General features: G+C 35.3%; 1 protein-coding gene across 1 annotated transcript in view; it reads left to right on the top strand.

The window, feature by feature from the left end:
• Positions 1-16,463, top strand: part of Mtpalpha (monolysocardiolipin acyltransferase Mtpalpha) — a 255,626-nt gene that overhangs the window by 121,070 nt on the left and 118,093 nt on the right. Inside the window, exon 10 of the mRNA XM_090391226.1 lies at positions 546-712. Coding sequence (XP_090247352.1) covers positions 546-712 — 167 coding nt within the window. The remainder of the gene's footprint in view (positions 1-545; positions 713-16,463) is intronic.

Below are 16,463 nucleotides of genomic sequence, written 5' to 3'. Positions count from 1 at the left end.
ACAAGCATAAATAATAATTTTTATTATTGCAAATATAGTTCATTAGCATAATCACAAGATGAAGCTAGAACAAAGAACATAAATCCTATTTACAGAGCTGAGGCATGTGTCAGAATGCTGCCATATGACTGGTTGCAAAATAAAATGAGATAATGAGCATTTCATCTTCCACCTTGACAACTTGCAACTAAGACACTTGCAACTATTTACGCCTACAGCAGAATTCAAACCTGCAGTCTGTTGGTTAGAGAGGGAGACAGAGAGGATATGTTAAGGCCAACCAGCCTAGCAGTTCCATTTTTTATCTGTGTAATAAGTATTTTCAGTGTTATTTAGTTTGTTAGTATTTTGTCCATTGTTAACATTTTGCAATAGCAAATTATAAACAGTTTGAGTTTATTATACTCTTATTCATATAGTAAAGTAAACATGCTATCTAAAAAAAAGCACAAGTTTAATTTACATAGGAAGCAAGTGCTTAAATTTTTTTAATCAAATAAAATTCTTCTCTTTTCCCTTGCTTCCCCACCTTTTTGCCTTTTAAGGTTATTAAAACAGGTCTTGAAAAAGGTCCATCTGCTGGATTCCAAGTTGAATCTTTAGGCTTTGGAGAGCTAGCTATGACTTCTGAATCTAGAGCCTTAATTGGCCTCTATAATGGTCAAAATTTCTGTAAGAAAAACAGATTTGGTAATCCTCAGAAAGCACCCCAGTAAGTATATTTCACTTGTATCTTTTTTTTTTTTTTAATTAACCTTTAACTGGATGCTTGGGATGCTATTTTATGTTTTTACTGCAGGAAAAAGGGACAAATTGCCTTCAGTATACAAAGTGATCGAAATTTCTTATGCGCTCTATGAATAGCAATGGAAATTTTTTCTTCATTTAGAAAGACAATTAATTACTGAGGCTTGAAAATATCTGCTAAAAATCAAATAAAAAACAAACATCAGATGTATTATCACCACAGATGGTCTGTTTGATAAATGAAACTATAACATATAAAAACTGATTTGGATGCTTCTTAATGTTGATTATCATTCATGTTTTTATTTCAAGGCAGAAACTTTTATTATTAACTCATATTTAAGCTTAAGTCACTAAAGTCATTGAAGAGTATGATTAAATATCAACTATTATTATGTGACACTTCCAAGAATTCCAACTCATCGTGGTAGGGTACTCCATGCCATACGATGCTACATTAGTAGCATTTAACCATCAACACCTAATGCCATCTTTCACTGCTTACTAAGAGTATTTTTATCTGTAAATTGTGTGAATTCTCTGGCCAATTTGCCTGTATGTGGGATTAAAAACCTGATTTTCTGGGATCAAAAACCCTGCTACCTCCATATGAGATCAACTAATTCACCTTTAATTGAAAAACCCCACTTTCAGTTGAACTCAGTCACACCTTTCAGCAGTGTTGCAACAGTTCTAATCGGTATTTACTTCTGAGAATACTGCTGAGATTCTTCTGAAATCCTATTTGCATGAAGCAAAAATCGACTCAATCTTGAATTAGTTTGAGACAGAGAGGTTCCAAAAAAGGTTTTGGTAGTTGTAATTTAGAATTGAGCCTATCACCTTTTCTTCTGCAAAATCAACATTATGAAGGTTATTACCACAATGCTGTGCAGAAACCTGTGTGTGTGTGTGTGTGTGTAAAATATTTGCTTTTGAAGTTGCATTTATTTATATATTTGAAGTGTTTTTTGCATGTTGTGCTAACAAAATGAGTAAAATTATAGTTCATTAAAGTTGATATATTTTATCATTTTGTACTATTTTTCATTATATTCAAATAGAGCATGAAGTGTGTGTGTGCTTTGAATGAATAGTCTGCTGGTTATTGGAGCTGTAACATACTTTTTTCTTTGTACATTTCTTAAATTTTTTTTAGCCATTGATTTCAGGTTATGTTAAGCTGAATAAAAATATTTATTAAAATTAATATATTCTATCATTTTGGGTCCTTCCCAATATCATTAATGTATAGATGTAATGTAACAACAATGGACCAAGGACTGATCCCTGGGGGTACATCACTGGTCCTTAAACTTAGCAGATTCGTACTCTCCTATATGCCACTATCAGATACCCAGTTTTCCAAGTCAGTAGCTTATATTTCAGTCCCATATCCTCTAGTTTATGCAACAGCTTTTCATGTGGAATAGATCAAATATGTTAGCAATGTCCAACAACGAGACTATCATACATTCTTTCCATTCCTGTGATCCTGTGGAATCTTTTTTGAGCTAAGACTCATTATACAAATATGTCAGTGGCCTAGCCAGATTATGCAACATCTCCAGATCCACCTTCCCGTGCACCACTATCTCTTCATCTTGTTTATTGGTAACACTGTCCTCCACCCTCTACGTTACCTACATCAGGTTGATAGATCTTAGCAAAGTGAGCACACATTATCTGAACAATCTTTGCTCCTGACATAAGGATACCATCTACATTCAGTAAAGTTATTCTTTGGCATTTGTTCTTTCATTTACTTGCAGCATAGCAATAAAATTCTTTTGAGTTGACTTTAGCCTGTGCTTTATATATTTCCCCATCATCCATATTCTCACAATGTTCCAATTGCATCATTATCGTCTTATGGATTTCATGCTTAATAAGATTGCACATATGTTTCACTTCTACCCTATTTGGTCATCAAACTTTAGGAACACATTCTAATACTGCAACCTTTAAACACCTTTTCAAAGATTCTTGTGCTGTGCTACCATGGGATTGAACATAGTATTCTCTTAAGTTTGTCTCATAAAATCCAATTTTGTAGTTTACCATGTAATCTTTCCTAATTGGAACATCCATATAATTTGGTACTGCCCATGTCAGTACAGTATGATCACTGTCATCATCTGGTGATAAAGCATCACATTCTTCTGATGCTATGATCGGATCTGATACTCTTTGGTTTCAAGTTATCTCTTAACAGCTCAATAAATTCTCTTTCATTCTTATCATGAGTTTTCTCTGTTACCCAATTGATGTTTGGATAATTAAAGTCGCCCGTAATGATTACTCATTAGTTAATACTCCCATTAGAGTAATTTGAAAATGCTTTTTGTCATCTCCAGCAACTGAACTGCCAGTCCTGTAACAGTACATTCAATATATTTCATCTTGTTAGTCAGACTCACTGCTGCATGGAACATTATTACTATTATTGTTACATGAGTTTCTGTCCTAACTGGATTCATATTATCTATCTTTAGTAGTACTCCCACTCCTTTTGTATCTCTTCTTTCCTTCCTAAAAATACTATATCCTTTACACTCAATTCCAGTTACTGCATATGACTCAGAAAACCAGTTTTCACTAATGTCAACAATCTTAGACCACAAAATATTCATCAAGGGAACTCCTTTCTTCCTGATGCTCCTGACATTTGTGTACAGACATGATACATTATCTCTGACTTTTTTGTATACCTACATATGCTGTCTGCTTGGTTCATTTGGGCAACTTTTGCTTCCCATCACCGCACTCAAAGTCCAACCCTAAAGCATAACCATTCTCATTGATATTTATACCATTGTCATGTTCTCATATTATCACTGAACTTGCACACACCCATACACCTTCTCGCCATTACCATCAGATTCACCCCACACATCCAAAACTCGCACCCATTTTCTCTACATGGCCTCTGCATTGAATCTTTTGGTATCATAGTCCTTCTGGCTAACTCAGCATCATCATATCTTGGCAATAAATGTTCACTCTCTGACTCTTCTTTTTCATTTCTTCCAGCAGTCTTTTCATATCCTCTATTATACTGAATTTATCACTACTTAAGTCATTTGTTCCTATATGCAGTGGCATCTCTTTTACTTTAACTTTCTCTTTCTTGATTGCATTTGTCACATTCTGAATTTTCATTCCTGGAACACTCTTAAGTCCATAGTCAAGCACATATTTAATGAACTTATCATCATATACCATATTAATTCTTTCTTCTTACATTATTATTGTTATTATTTTATCCTGCCTGAATTTATGTAAACAATTCTCATGTTTTAACTCCATAGTTGATTGTTTAATGATTTGTTTTAATCTGGAAATTTCACAAAAATTATATTCGTGTGTATAGAAGATAATGAATACTGAAATGTTTTTCTTACAGTGATACAATGGTCCTTATCCCTAGAATCTAATTAGCTAAGAAATTATATACTGCTAGTTATGTTGGCTAATTTCTGTCTTATTCTGTATGAATTTACTCACTTGGCTTCTCACCTTACTGTAAGCCTTACTTACACTGTTGTCTTTTCCCTGTTTAATTTACAATCTTCATTAAAAATAGTTCCTAAATAGTCAAAATATTTTTCTTCTCCTATAGGCTCACTCATCACCATGGGTGCAGTTGACATTATCCATGTTGCTTTCTATTTTCAAATTGTCTCTTCATTGCAGACCTTCATACCAAATTGAATAGAGCAGTTATTAAGTTTAGTTTAAAAATCTTGACGACTTATACTGAACTCATTTATAATATAACTACTGACATAAAGAAAAGAGCTGAGTTTAATATCTCTGATTTTCATGACATTATCCTTCATAATGTGATTCATATAGACAGTGAATAAGCCATGATAGTTATATAACCTTGTCTTACACCTGATTTTACATTTAACATCATCATTCATTTCTAATTGCTGATATAAAACTGTGTAGGGTATGCTGTAGGGTATAATATCCCATTGATACCACCTAATTGTAACATTTTAACACATTGACCACCCTAATGTTAAAGAATTTTGTGATCCCCAGGCCAACTTTTTGTTTTACAATTTGCTGAAAGTAACAAAAGAATCATATTTTATGATTATGATTTTTTATCTATTTCATGCAGCTAAATAGATTTGTTAAGTGCGAATCGTGTGCACCGCGTGGCCTGAGAAGAATTTTTTTACTGACTGGGCCGAGCGGTGCGCACGTGATTCGCATTTCACACATGGTCAAACTTGCATATCCATGACTCGTATGAACAGTTATATGCGTTCGATGTTTTGTCCGGTGGAATAAATTTGTTATAGTGATAAATATTATTATAAATTGTCCTAATGTTGGAGAGTCCAAAAAAAGAACAGCGTCATTTAGAAATTTAGAAGCCATGATAAATGGAGTTCTATCTGATGACGAACCATACGAATATTCATCGGAAAGTTACAACTGAAGTGATCTTAGTTCTGTGTCTTCAGATTCTGATTCTCTCATTGCTAGAAAGAGAATAAAAGTATCTACAACTGGTAATACCGAAGTTTTCACTCCTAGTACATCTCAGTTTACTGCTGCTCATTCTGTAGAACAAACAGTTGATGATGTTATAAAAAATCTGTATTTGACTAATGATTCTTCCGCAGATGAAATACTTGGAAATGTGAATTCAACCGACCTACAATGGAATGAAATTACAGGTGATAATCTAAAACATTTTCAGTTTGTGGATAATAGTTTTGGAATAAAACAAAATGTTATTGAAGAAATGCACAATAAACAGCCTGTAGGCTTCTTTTTTATGTTTGTTGATGAAGGACTGCTTGACCTAATGGTGCAAGAAACTAACAGATACGCTCTTCAAAAACTCAGTAAGACAATTTTACCAAAAGCAAGGATGAGAAAGTGGAAAAACACAAATCCCGATGAAATGAAGATATTTTTGGGTCTGCAAATTTGGTTCAGTTTAGTGCAGATGCCAAAATTAGAGTGCTATTGGTCGAATAACGTCCTCTACAGAAATCAAACAAGTTGTGTCAAGGGGATTGGTTCGATCTTCTTCTCAGTAACTGGCACTTCACAGACGAAGGTGGAAATACTTCTGAAAGACTTTATAAAATTACACCTCTCATAAATCATATAAGAAATAATTTCCAGAAAATAATGACGCCTTCGAGTAATATTTGCGTAGATGAAACTTTAGTTCCTTTCCGAGGTCGTCTTTCCTTTTGTCAGTACATCAAGAATAAACGACACAAATTTGACATAAAACTATTCGAATTGTGTATTGAAGATGGATATACATATGATTTCAAGATATACTGTGGCGCAGAAAAGACCAATACCACTAATAGTGTTCCAACTTCAATTGTTATGGGACTTCGTAAGAATCTACTTGACCATGGACGCACAATATATGTAGATAATTATTATACCAGTATTGAATTAGCGCACAAACTTTTGAACAGACAAACACACCTTGTAGGTACTTTGAGGAAACATCGTAAGGGAATTCCACATGATGTTAACCAGAAGAAATTGAAAAAGGGTGAAATAATTGGTAAAGAAAGTGACACAGTGGTGGTGGTAATAAAATGATGCGATAAACATGAAGTGCTTATGTTATCAACAAAACACACAAACGAAATGAAATCTCATAGCATGAAATGGTAATGAAGTGCAAAAGCCGGAAGCTATTATAGACTATTACAAAAGCAAATGTTTTATTGATCTGTCTGATCAGGTAAACGCCTATGCTTCTTAAATTTTAAAAGAGATATGCAATTAATAATGGAAAAAACTCACGTACAAAGATTATTTAATAGTATAATTTTCGCCTGTGTATCACAGGCATCTTCAGTACATATTAAGCTCAAATTAAACAATAACTGACAATTCCAAAAAGCGCCACCTAAGTAGCTGGCATAAGATAACTAAAAAAGGTCAATAAATTTCTTTAAAAAAAAAAAATAAAAAAAAATCAATACAATAAAAAGTTAGGAAAGATTAGCTGATTTGTAAAGTACTATCTCCCATAAAGGGGATAGATGTAAGCCGTCGGATCTGTTTAAGTTCGGAGAATGAAGTAGAGTTTCACATGTTTCTTTATAAAGCGTTCCATAAGGAACTGACTTTTGTGAAGAACTTTTGTCTTTCTCCAGTGAACTCTATGTCTAGTGAAGATTACATGTTCTGTAAGCCCAGACTTTTCAGGTTTAAAGTATTCAATATAAGATTGGTGTTCTTCTAGCCGAATAGAGGCAGATCTTCCCATTTGTCCGAAATAAGATAATCCACAAGAGCATGGAATCTGGTAGACACCTGGATGATTAAGATGTGGAAGCTTGTCCTTAGGAGAAGTGAGAAAGGTGGAGATTTTTTTAAATGGTCGAAAGGCAACAAAAATATTTAATGGTTTTAAAACTTTTGCTATATGTTCACTGATACCTTTTACATAAGGGATAGGAATGCGCGTTATTTCTTCTGTGTTTGAAGAGGAAAAACATATTAAAACTACTCAAAGTTCTTTTAATGAAGCAATTCTTATAACCATTGGATAGAAAGGAAGAAGTTATATATTGTAGTTCTTTCTTTAAAAGATCATCTGAAGAACAAAAGGAGTGGGCCCAATGAGCCAGTGTTTTAATAGTTCCTCCCTTTTGACTGGGATGGTGATGAGATTCTGCAATGATATAATGGCCTGTATGAGTCTTCTTTCTATAAACTGAGAAATGTAGGTTACCATCTGTTTGGCGAAGAATTAGAATAAACGAAGTTTTAGGTCCCCAAAAGCTCATTGGATCTATTTAAAAGCTAAAGAATTCTTGCCCTCTTAAATAGAGAACTTATTGACATAAAAAATGCTCTGGAATCTGTTTTAACGGTTGAAACAATTAATACTATAATGCGCATATGTTCAAGTTCTTACCTAAAGGTCTTTAATGATTCTCGTGACAAGCTAAAACGCAAATTTGATTCACTGGTCAGCCTACCTAGATCCAGTAATAATACTATTGATATAGATAAAGTAGTTATAAATGTTTCTGAACGTCCACTGTGAACCTTTTGTTTTATCAAAAGGACATGATTTCGCTGTTACGCCGAATAAGGTGCCACTTATGGATTTTTTTCATAACATAGACAGGAGTATCCGATCCTTATCCCAAAAAACAGCCAACAGATTACATTTTGAATGTGCAAAAATTCTTTTTAATGCCAAGTCTCCTCATCCTAATCTTTCTTACGCTGAGTTTAAAGCATTGAAATCATTGAAGAATAACAATAATTTAATTATTACAAAAGCTGATAAGGGGAAGGCTGTAGTGATTCAAGATAGGAAGGAATATGAGAGAAAAATGTCTCTTTTACTTCGTGACTGTTCTACTTATAGGCCTCTTACATTGGATCCTACCCGGAGTCAATTGAAGAGACTTAATTCTCTTATAGATAATGTATCTACATGGAATGAAGATCAAAAGAAAAAACTTAAAACCTTCTTCTTTCGTCCACCTAGATTCTATGGTCTTCCAAAAGTTCATAAACCAGGCATTTCGTTAAGACCAGTCGTAGATTGTATAGGTTGCCCCACTTACAAAATTCAAAATTTTTATCAAATTTACTCTCCTTTTCAACTAGAAGAACTGATACTTATATAAAAAATACTTTGGATTTCAAAAATAAAATTTCAGATCTTCATTTGAATGTTTCTGATATCATGATCAGGTTAGATTCTTTATTTACAAATGTGCCTCTTTCTGAAAGCATTGAATTACTACAACAGGAATTTCCTTCAGACATTGTAAACATATTTGATTTTGTAATACATTCTGGTTATTTTTCCTTTAAAAATGAGTTGTATCAACAAATTGAAGGAACAGCAATGGGCAATCCTCTTTCTCCTGCTATCTCCAGTTTCTTTTTGGAACATTGTGAACAACGTATCTTTACCAACATTTCTCCCAGACCTACTCATTGGGTTCAGATATGTCAATGACATTTTTGCTGTATGGAATGGCTCTTCGGATGAACTTCAACAATTTCTCACTAAGTTAAACGCACTTCATCCTATGATCAAGTTTACCCTAGAAGTAGAATCAAATAAGCAGTTAGCCTTTTTAGATCTTCTAATTCTTCGCCAACCAGATGGTAGCCTACATTTCTCAGTTTATAGAAAGAGGACTCATACAGGCCATTATATCCATGCGGAATCTCATCACCATCCCAGTCAAAAGGCAGGAACTATTAAAACACTTGTTCATCGGACCCACTCCTTTTGTTCTTCAGATGATGTTTTACAGAAAGAACTACAATATATAACTTCTTCCTTTCTATCTAATGGTTATAGAATTGCTTCATTAAAAGAACTTTGAGTAGTTTTAATGTCTTCTTCTTCAAACACAGAAGTAATAACGTGCATTTCTATCCCTTATGTAGAAGGTATCAGTGAATGTATAGCAAAAGTTTTAAAACCACTGAATATTTTTGTTGCCTTTCAACCATTTAGAAAAATCTCCACCTTTCTCACTTCTCCTAAGGACAAGCTTCCACATCTTAATCATCCAGGTGTCTACCAGATTCCATGCTCTTGTGGATTATCTTATTTCGGACAAACGGGAAGATCTGCCTCTATTCGGCTAGAAGAACACCAATCTTATATTGAATACTTTAAACCTGAAAAGTCTGGACTTGCAGAACATGCCATCTTCACTAGACATAGAGTTCATTGGAGAAAGACAAAAGTTCTTCACAAAAGTCTGTTCCTTATGGAACACCTTTATAAAAAAACATATGTGAAACTCTACTTCATTCTCCTAACTTAAACAAATCTGACGGCTTACATCTATCCCCTTTATGGGAGATAGTACTTTACAAATCAGCTAATCTTTCCTAACTTCTTATTGTATTGATTTTTTTTTTTAAGAAATTTATTGACCTTTTTAGTTATCTTACACCAGCTACTTAGGTGGCGCTTTTTGGAATTGTCAATTATTGTTTAATTTGAGCTTAATATGTACTGAAGATGCCTATGACACACAGGCGATAATTATACTATTAAATAATCTTTGTGAGTTTTTTCCGTTATTAATTTTGTATTCTATACTTCTTGTCTTCGAAGAAGTGTGAAATGGTTCCAAAAACTCGCAGTTGAAATTCTTTTAGGTTCTGCTGTGGTGAACACTTTTATAGTATATAAGTGAGTTACTGATAAAAACATTAGCATCACAGAATTTAGAGAAAAAATCGCAAAAGAGTTATTAGGAATTACACCAAAGGGAAATAATGTCACTTCAGACAAGGAAAAACATATTTTAGAAGAAGTTGGTACCAGTATTAGGAGAAGATGTACATCTAAGGCCACACAAACACTGTGGAAATGTGTTCAGTGCGGAAAATTTTATCGTGTTTGCTGTTTTACTATTGTGCATAACTGTACTTTGTAATTGTTTAGTAATAATTTCACCCAATTATTTTTTTCATATCTATTTGTCTATTGTTTGTCATTTTTTGTTTATTAATTTTTCAATTTTTTACAAGAAAAATTTATGATTTGACACATTTATAATGACATATATTATAAATAAATATTTAGCACCATTGTTATTGTTTTATTCAACATTAGAAATTGGCCTAAATCTGGTAAAAAATAAAACCTCTATAATAGGCCACCTGTTGTACATGTAGTTGAAATTCTACCGTGCTAACTATATAAACCTATTTACCAGGCCCCACATTTCCATTACCCATAAGCATTTCAATTAGATATGAATCACGAGTGATCTACGCAGCCTGAAAGGAAAATCTTTATACGAAGCAAATATGATTCATGTAACGCATTGAAAAAATGTAGTCTGAATCGTATTTGATTAATATGGCGGTCAACGTGTTAAAGACTTTTCCTCTCTTGACACCTTATCATGTGCCTTTTATATAGATTCTTACTATATTCACATGATTTTTCAAATATTTGTCTTAAAGCAAAAATTTGATTCTGATAATCTGATTTGACTTGAATGCCTTTCTTGCTTATTCTTCACAGGTTTGCCTTCCACAATTTTTCTTGACCTCCTCTCAAAAATGTTTACATGTATCTTACCTGGAACACTTGGAAAATAACTCTGTAATTCTCACATTTTGTTTTTATTTCCATTTTTTTATATGCATAATATGAGAGCTCTGTTCTAGTCAATGATAATTCAACCTTTTTGACCAGGCTTCTGAATTAAGCTGTTTAGCCACTGTAAAACTTTTATACCTCCATATATTTGAACACATTCTAGTGGAATGTGATCTACTCCAATCGTCTTTCTGCACTTCAGTTTTCTTATGTACTTTCTTCATTAAATATTGATACAATTTGCATTCCTGTTTATATTTTGACCACTGTTTTGTTATTACATATTTCATTTAACATTTTTCAAAGTAATACTCAAAACGTCCAGACTATCATTATCTCAGTGTTCACCTTATCATCTGTGATCCCTTTTTACAGTGTCTAAGCATTTTCAATAGCCTCCAGAACATTTTGGCACACCTTTGTCAATATATTCGTGCTAAAGTATCCTGTGACTTTTGTTTATGTACATCATTATTATTGTGAACCTCCATGGAGTCGTGACTTATTGTGGCATGTCTCCTTAGATGACCCAGTTCGTCATTCTGCTTCTTAAACTTTTCACTGTCTACGGCATCTTTTCAGGCAATGCACATCGTGCTCCTACCATTTCCCCATGCAAAAACTAACTTTAACCCTCTTATCAAATGCTTCCTTTTACAACCTCTGAGGATGGGCACTTCTTCTGCAGCTTCTCCCACTTAAGTGGGGTCACTGTTTATAATGAGTCTCCTCCACACCTTCCTGTCTTGGGCTGTCACCACATCCAAGTTCTTCATCCTCAAGTCCTCTTCTACCAGCTCCCTCCATCTCTTCTTAGGCCACCCATGCTTCTGCCTTCCTTGCACATCCATCTGCATGACCCTTCTTCCCACATATTCGTCCTCCCTCCTCATCACATGACCAAACCATCTCAACCTTGCCGCCTGTATTTTCGCTCCTAAGTTCATAACTTTCACTGTTCCCCTGACATAGTCATTTCTCAGACGATCCTTTCTGGTCACACCGCACATCCACCTAAGCATTTTCATCCTGCTGATGTTATTTTTCCTCAGGGCCACAGTTTCTATAGCTGGCCTCACTATTGTCCTATAGATTTTGCCTTTCAGATTGATCAGCACTCTCTTATCGCATAACACTCCAGCCATCTCCCTCCAGTTCTTCCAACCCACTTGTATCCTGCATCCCACTTCCTTCTCAGCTCCTCCATCTTCTTCCACTGTTGAACCTAAGTATCTAAAGTCTCTCACCTTACTGATGACATTTCCTTCCAGCTCCAGATGTCTCCTGTCCGCCGCTCACTGTGCAACACATATACTCTGTCTTACTTCTGCTCAGTCTCATACCTCTCTCTTCCAGTACTTTTCTCCATCTTTCCAGTTTAGTTCCCACTTCTTCTCTTGAATCTTCACTCAGCAAGATGTCATCTGCATACAACATTGTCCAAGGCGCATCTTCTCTCACCTCCTCTGTTACCACCTCCATCACAATATTAAACAGAAACGGACTTAATGCTGACCCTTGATGCAAGCCAACTGTTACTTGAAAGCTTACTGTCTGTCCCAGACAGGTCTGAACACTGGTCTTCACATTTCTGTACATTTCCTGCAACAACCTGACATATTTCTCCGGCACCTTCTCCCTCAGACACCTCCAGACTTCTTGCCTTGGCACTCTATCGTATGCTTTCTCCAGATCAATAAATGCCAGATGTAGCTCCCTTTTGTTTCTCTCGATACTTTTCCATCATCTGCCGTAACCCAAAGATAGCATCTGTTGTTGATCTACTAGGCATGAAGCCAAATTGTTCCTTTGCAATCTCCACCTCCTTCCTCAATCTACCATCAAGAACCCTTTCTAGGATTTTCATTGTGTGGGACATCAACTTTATTCCTCTGTAATTTTTACAGTCTTGTGCATCCCCTTTACCCTTGTAGATAGGGACAAGAGTACTCTCTCTCCATTCCTCGGGTATATTTTCCTGTTGGCAAACTTTCATGAACAAGTCCCACAGCAGGTCAATTCCCTCTTCCCTCAGTGCCTTCCATGCCTCCACTGGAATTCTGTCGGGCCCGCCGATTTTCCATTCCTCATCCGTTTCATGGCCTCCGTCACTTCCACTCTACTGATGTTCTGCACCATCCCCTCAGAAGGCTGCCCATCTCCTCTGTGAGTCCTTGCATTTTCCTCATTCAAAAGTCCCTCATAGTATATTTTCCATCTGTTTCTTATGTCCACATCCCTCCATAATACTCTTCCTTCAGCGTCTTTGATCTGCCTCACATATAAGATGTCCTTTGCTGCTTTATTTCTGCATTTTGCTAGTTGGTAAATTTTTCTCTGTCCTTCCTTTGTTTCTAATTGATCATACAGATCTTGATATGCCATGGCCTTCGCCTGTGCCACAACTCTCTTGGCATCTTGCTTTCTCTCTCTGTACACCTCTCTGTCCTCTTCCACTCTTGACTCATCCCACTTCTGCTTTGCCTTCCTCTTAGCTGTCACTGCCACTTGAACATTATTATTCCACCACCAACCCTCCTTCTGCTCTCTAATCTTTCCAGATGTCTCACCAAGCACCTCGATTGCACAACTCAGGATTACTTTTGAATTATGTTTCCACCAATCTTGTACACTTTCCAGTCCATCCGAAATCCTCTCTAACACCCTCTCCCTAAAACGATCATAAGTTTTTCATATGGCAGAATGGGTGCCCATCCTCTTTGACTCATAATATGATATGAGTCAAAGAGGATGGGCACTCATTCTGCCATATGAAAAACTTCTCTGTGCCAGTTTGTAAATACCTCTCAACATCTTAAACATCTCAGTCGTATCACCCCCTGCATCTTCTATCTATCAGTGTCTACAATTACTACATTACATGCCGTTGGTTTATCCTCATAACCAGTGTTCTACAGCCCCAACATCGTTTTTGTTATTCACCTCTACTCTCTCTCCACAGTAACTTCTTCAAATTCCAGTGACCAGTCTAAGCTGCAGTATCCCCTCACTCCAAACTACAGATTTCTATCTGCTATCACTCTTGGATCCTTTCCTCCACTTCTTCCTGTACAGCTCAATCAAAACTATAGATCTCCCATCTGTGGATCCCAGATTTCAGATCCTTACATTTAGGTTTGTTAAACTATCATCCCATTCATTTCAGTAAAATTATGGAGATTACAAGCTTGTTAGGAATAATTATTTTAATTTCTTGATGTTTCGACTTTCATATTAAGGTCATCATCTGAAGTATACACACAAAGACAAGTTATATTACATTTCAAAGTATGCCAAAGTGACAATGATTTGATCAATGGTTATTCTACTGGCCTGATCTCTAGTAAGAAAAAAAAAACTACATCAAAGCTATATTTTATTAATAACATCGTCAGAGAACAAATTCATATAGATAGTTTTAATACAGCAAAAGTGCTGGCCTAATTCATAATTTAACATGAGTTTTGTTATATTAGAGTTGAGATCCTAGATACTCACAGTCCTAATTATAATTAACTCTGAGGGAGAAAGGTTAAGTGGGTAGAATATGTACCTTCCATATGCTTGGGATTTTTAGGCCATCATTATTAAGATTAGGGTGAATGATAAGAATTTCACAGGCCTCCTTAAATTTACATTCATGAATTACATCACACTAAATCATTACCATGTTTTAGTGTGATGGAAACTACATAGAAAAGGTGCCTTTTCTATGTAGAGTATTCATGATCAGAAAGGCAAGATTTACCGTAGTGATTAAATTTAATGTGCCAGTTATGTTTATTTTTTCGGATAGGAATCATGCATCCTGTTTCACCTATATAAGGCCAGGATGGGCCGGCAGATGGAGTGGATTATTGGATGAGTTGAATAAGTTCTTTAATTTTGTAGAAGGTTTAAAGGTGGCATTAAGGTTGTATTTCTGTAGTATTCTGTTTATTTTATCTGATATCCCTTTAATGTATGGAATGGCTACAGTTTTATTGTAATCAAGATTTGTGTGGAATCTTGTGAAGAATTTTATGTTGATAGAATTTTTGCTGTAGCCATTTTTCAGAAAGGTATTGCTGATAGCTTTTAATTCATGTTTAAGTACTTGTTCACGGGAACTAATCTTCAAAGCCCTGTTTTTTAGTGTGTTAATGACACCCATTTTTTGTGTTGGTAAGAGTTTGTGTGTATCAGTGGCATCGCGTGCCCATTTAGGTTTAGTGTGTGTGCAGTCATGTAGCTTATGCAATCCACACTACAAAATTCACATCAATTTGACCATATGATTGCATTTTTATTGATGTATAAAAGTTTTAAGAGTGCATAGTACATCAGCGCTTATCTTAATGGTCCAGTGCAATTAATTGTAGGATAACTTTGAATACTTTAATTTATCAATTAATATAATTTTAAATATGGAAAACATAAGTCAAATGAACAATAGCTATGCTTCATGAACTGTTTATGTGAGAAGCACAAAGGGTTGTACCCTTCGTGGTGAGATGATTTTTAAACACAGCCATATAATACGCACAGAAATCAGAAAAAAGTAATCACTTGGGAAATTATCATTTTTCCAGATTTAACCAAAGAAAGGCTCGAAATAACTCACTTTACTTATTTATACTCAAGTTCCAACCTCCAACTGTAATCATACAATCCGCGAAAGCTCTGGCAGACAATAGGACATTCAGTCGAACGTCAACACTGCTTCATATTGTAAATATGATTAAAAAAGTTAAATTATTTATAGAAAATTATAAATATATGTATATTAAAAACTTCTCTGTATCAGTGTCATAAACACATCAGTTCACACATCATGCACACATAACAGATGAAACTCAGAAAACAAAAACAACTCATGACAACATTCAGTTGAATTACTTCACACAATAATCAATCACAGTCACTAATGACTTCTGTCTGGGTGCTATTGTCTCAGTGCACACCTTGCCTCGCCTTCTTGGCCAATTAAACCCACAGGAACACTAAGAATTTGACATGCTTTGCCATCTACACATCTGTTTAAAGGACTCAAAAGTGTCCATATTTATGACTGCACGCCCGAGATATTAACATGAATGTGATAGTGTTTACACATCAAAACATCTCCTCTTCATGATGATTATTTTCTTGTGATTAATTTAAGGAGTCACATGAAGCCAGAAAACAATTAGGAGCTCCTATAATAAGTATAAATGCAAAAAATATAATATCGGTGAAATTGCTATTCTGTGGGTGTGCACTGCACACCTGCCACATCCTGAATATATGCTCCTGGTGTATACACTATCTACCAATAATTGTCTGGACACTTTAGCAATTTACAATTGATATCAGCAGGCAAACTCTAATATCGGGCATGTCCACCTTTGGCTTTGATCACTTCCTGCACCCTTTGAGGGAGGCATTCCTCCAATGTGCGGCAGACATCAGATGGAATTTGTCTCCATTCCTCCATCAGTGCAGCACTGAGTTCAGCAACAGATCAAGGACATGCTGCTCTGGTCCTCAACCATCACTCCGATTCATCCCACAGGTGTTCGGTGGGGGTTGAGGTCAGAGCAGGCATTTAATACCCATCTCTTAATACTATTCCATAACATTC

This window comes from Typopeltis vanoorti, chromosome 4, assembly GCF_054136105.1.
Source record: "Typopeltis vanoorti isolate ZY-2024b chromosome 4, IOZ_Tvanoo_1.0, whole genome shotgun sequence".
NCBI classification, from domain to species: Eukaryota; Metazoa; Arthropoda; class Arachnida; order Uropygi; family Thelyphonidae; genus Typopeltis; species Typopeltis vanoorti.
This window is presented reverse-complemented; position numbering and strand designations above follow the sequence as displayed.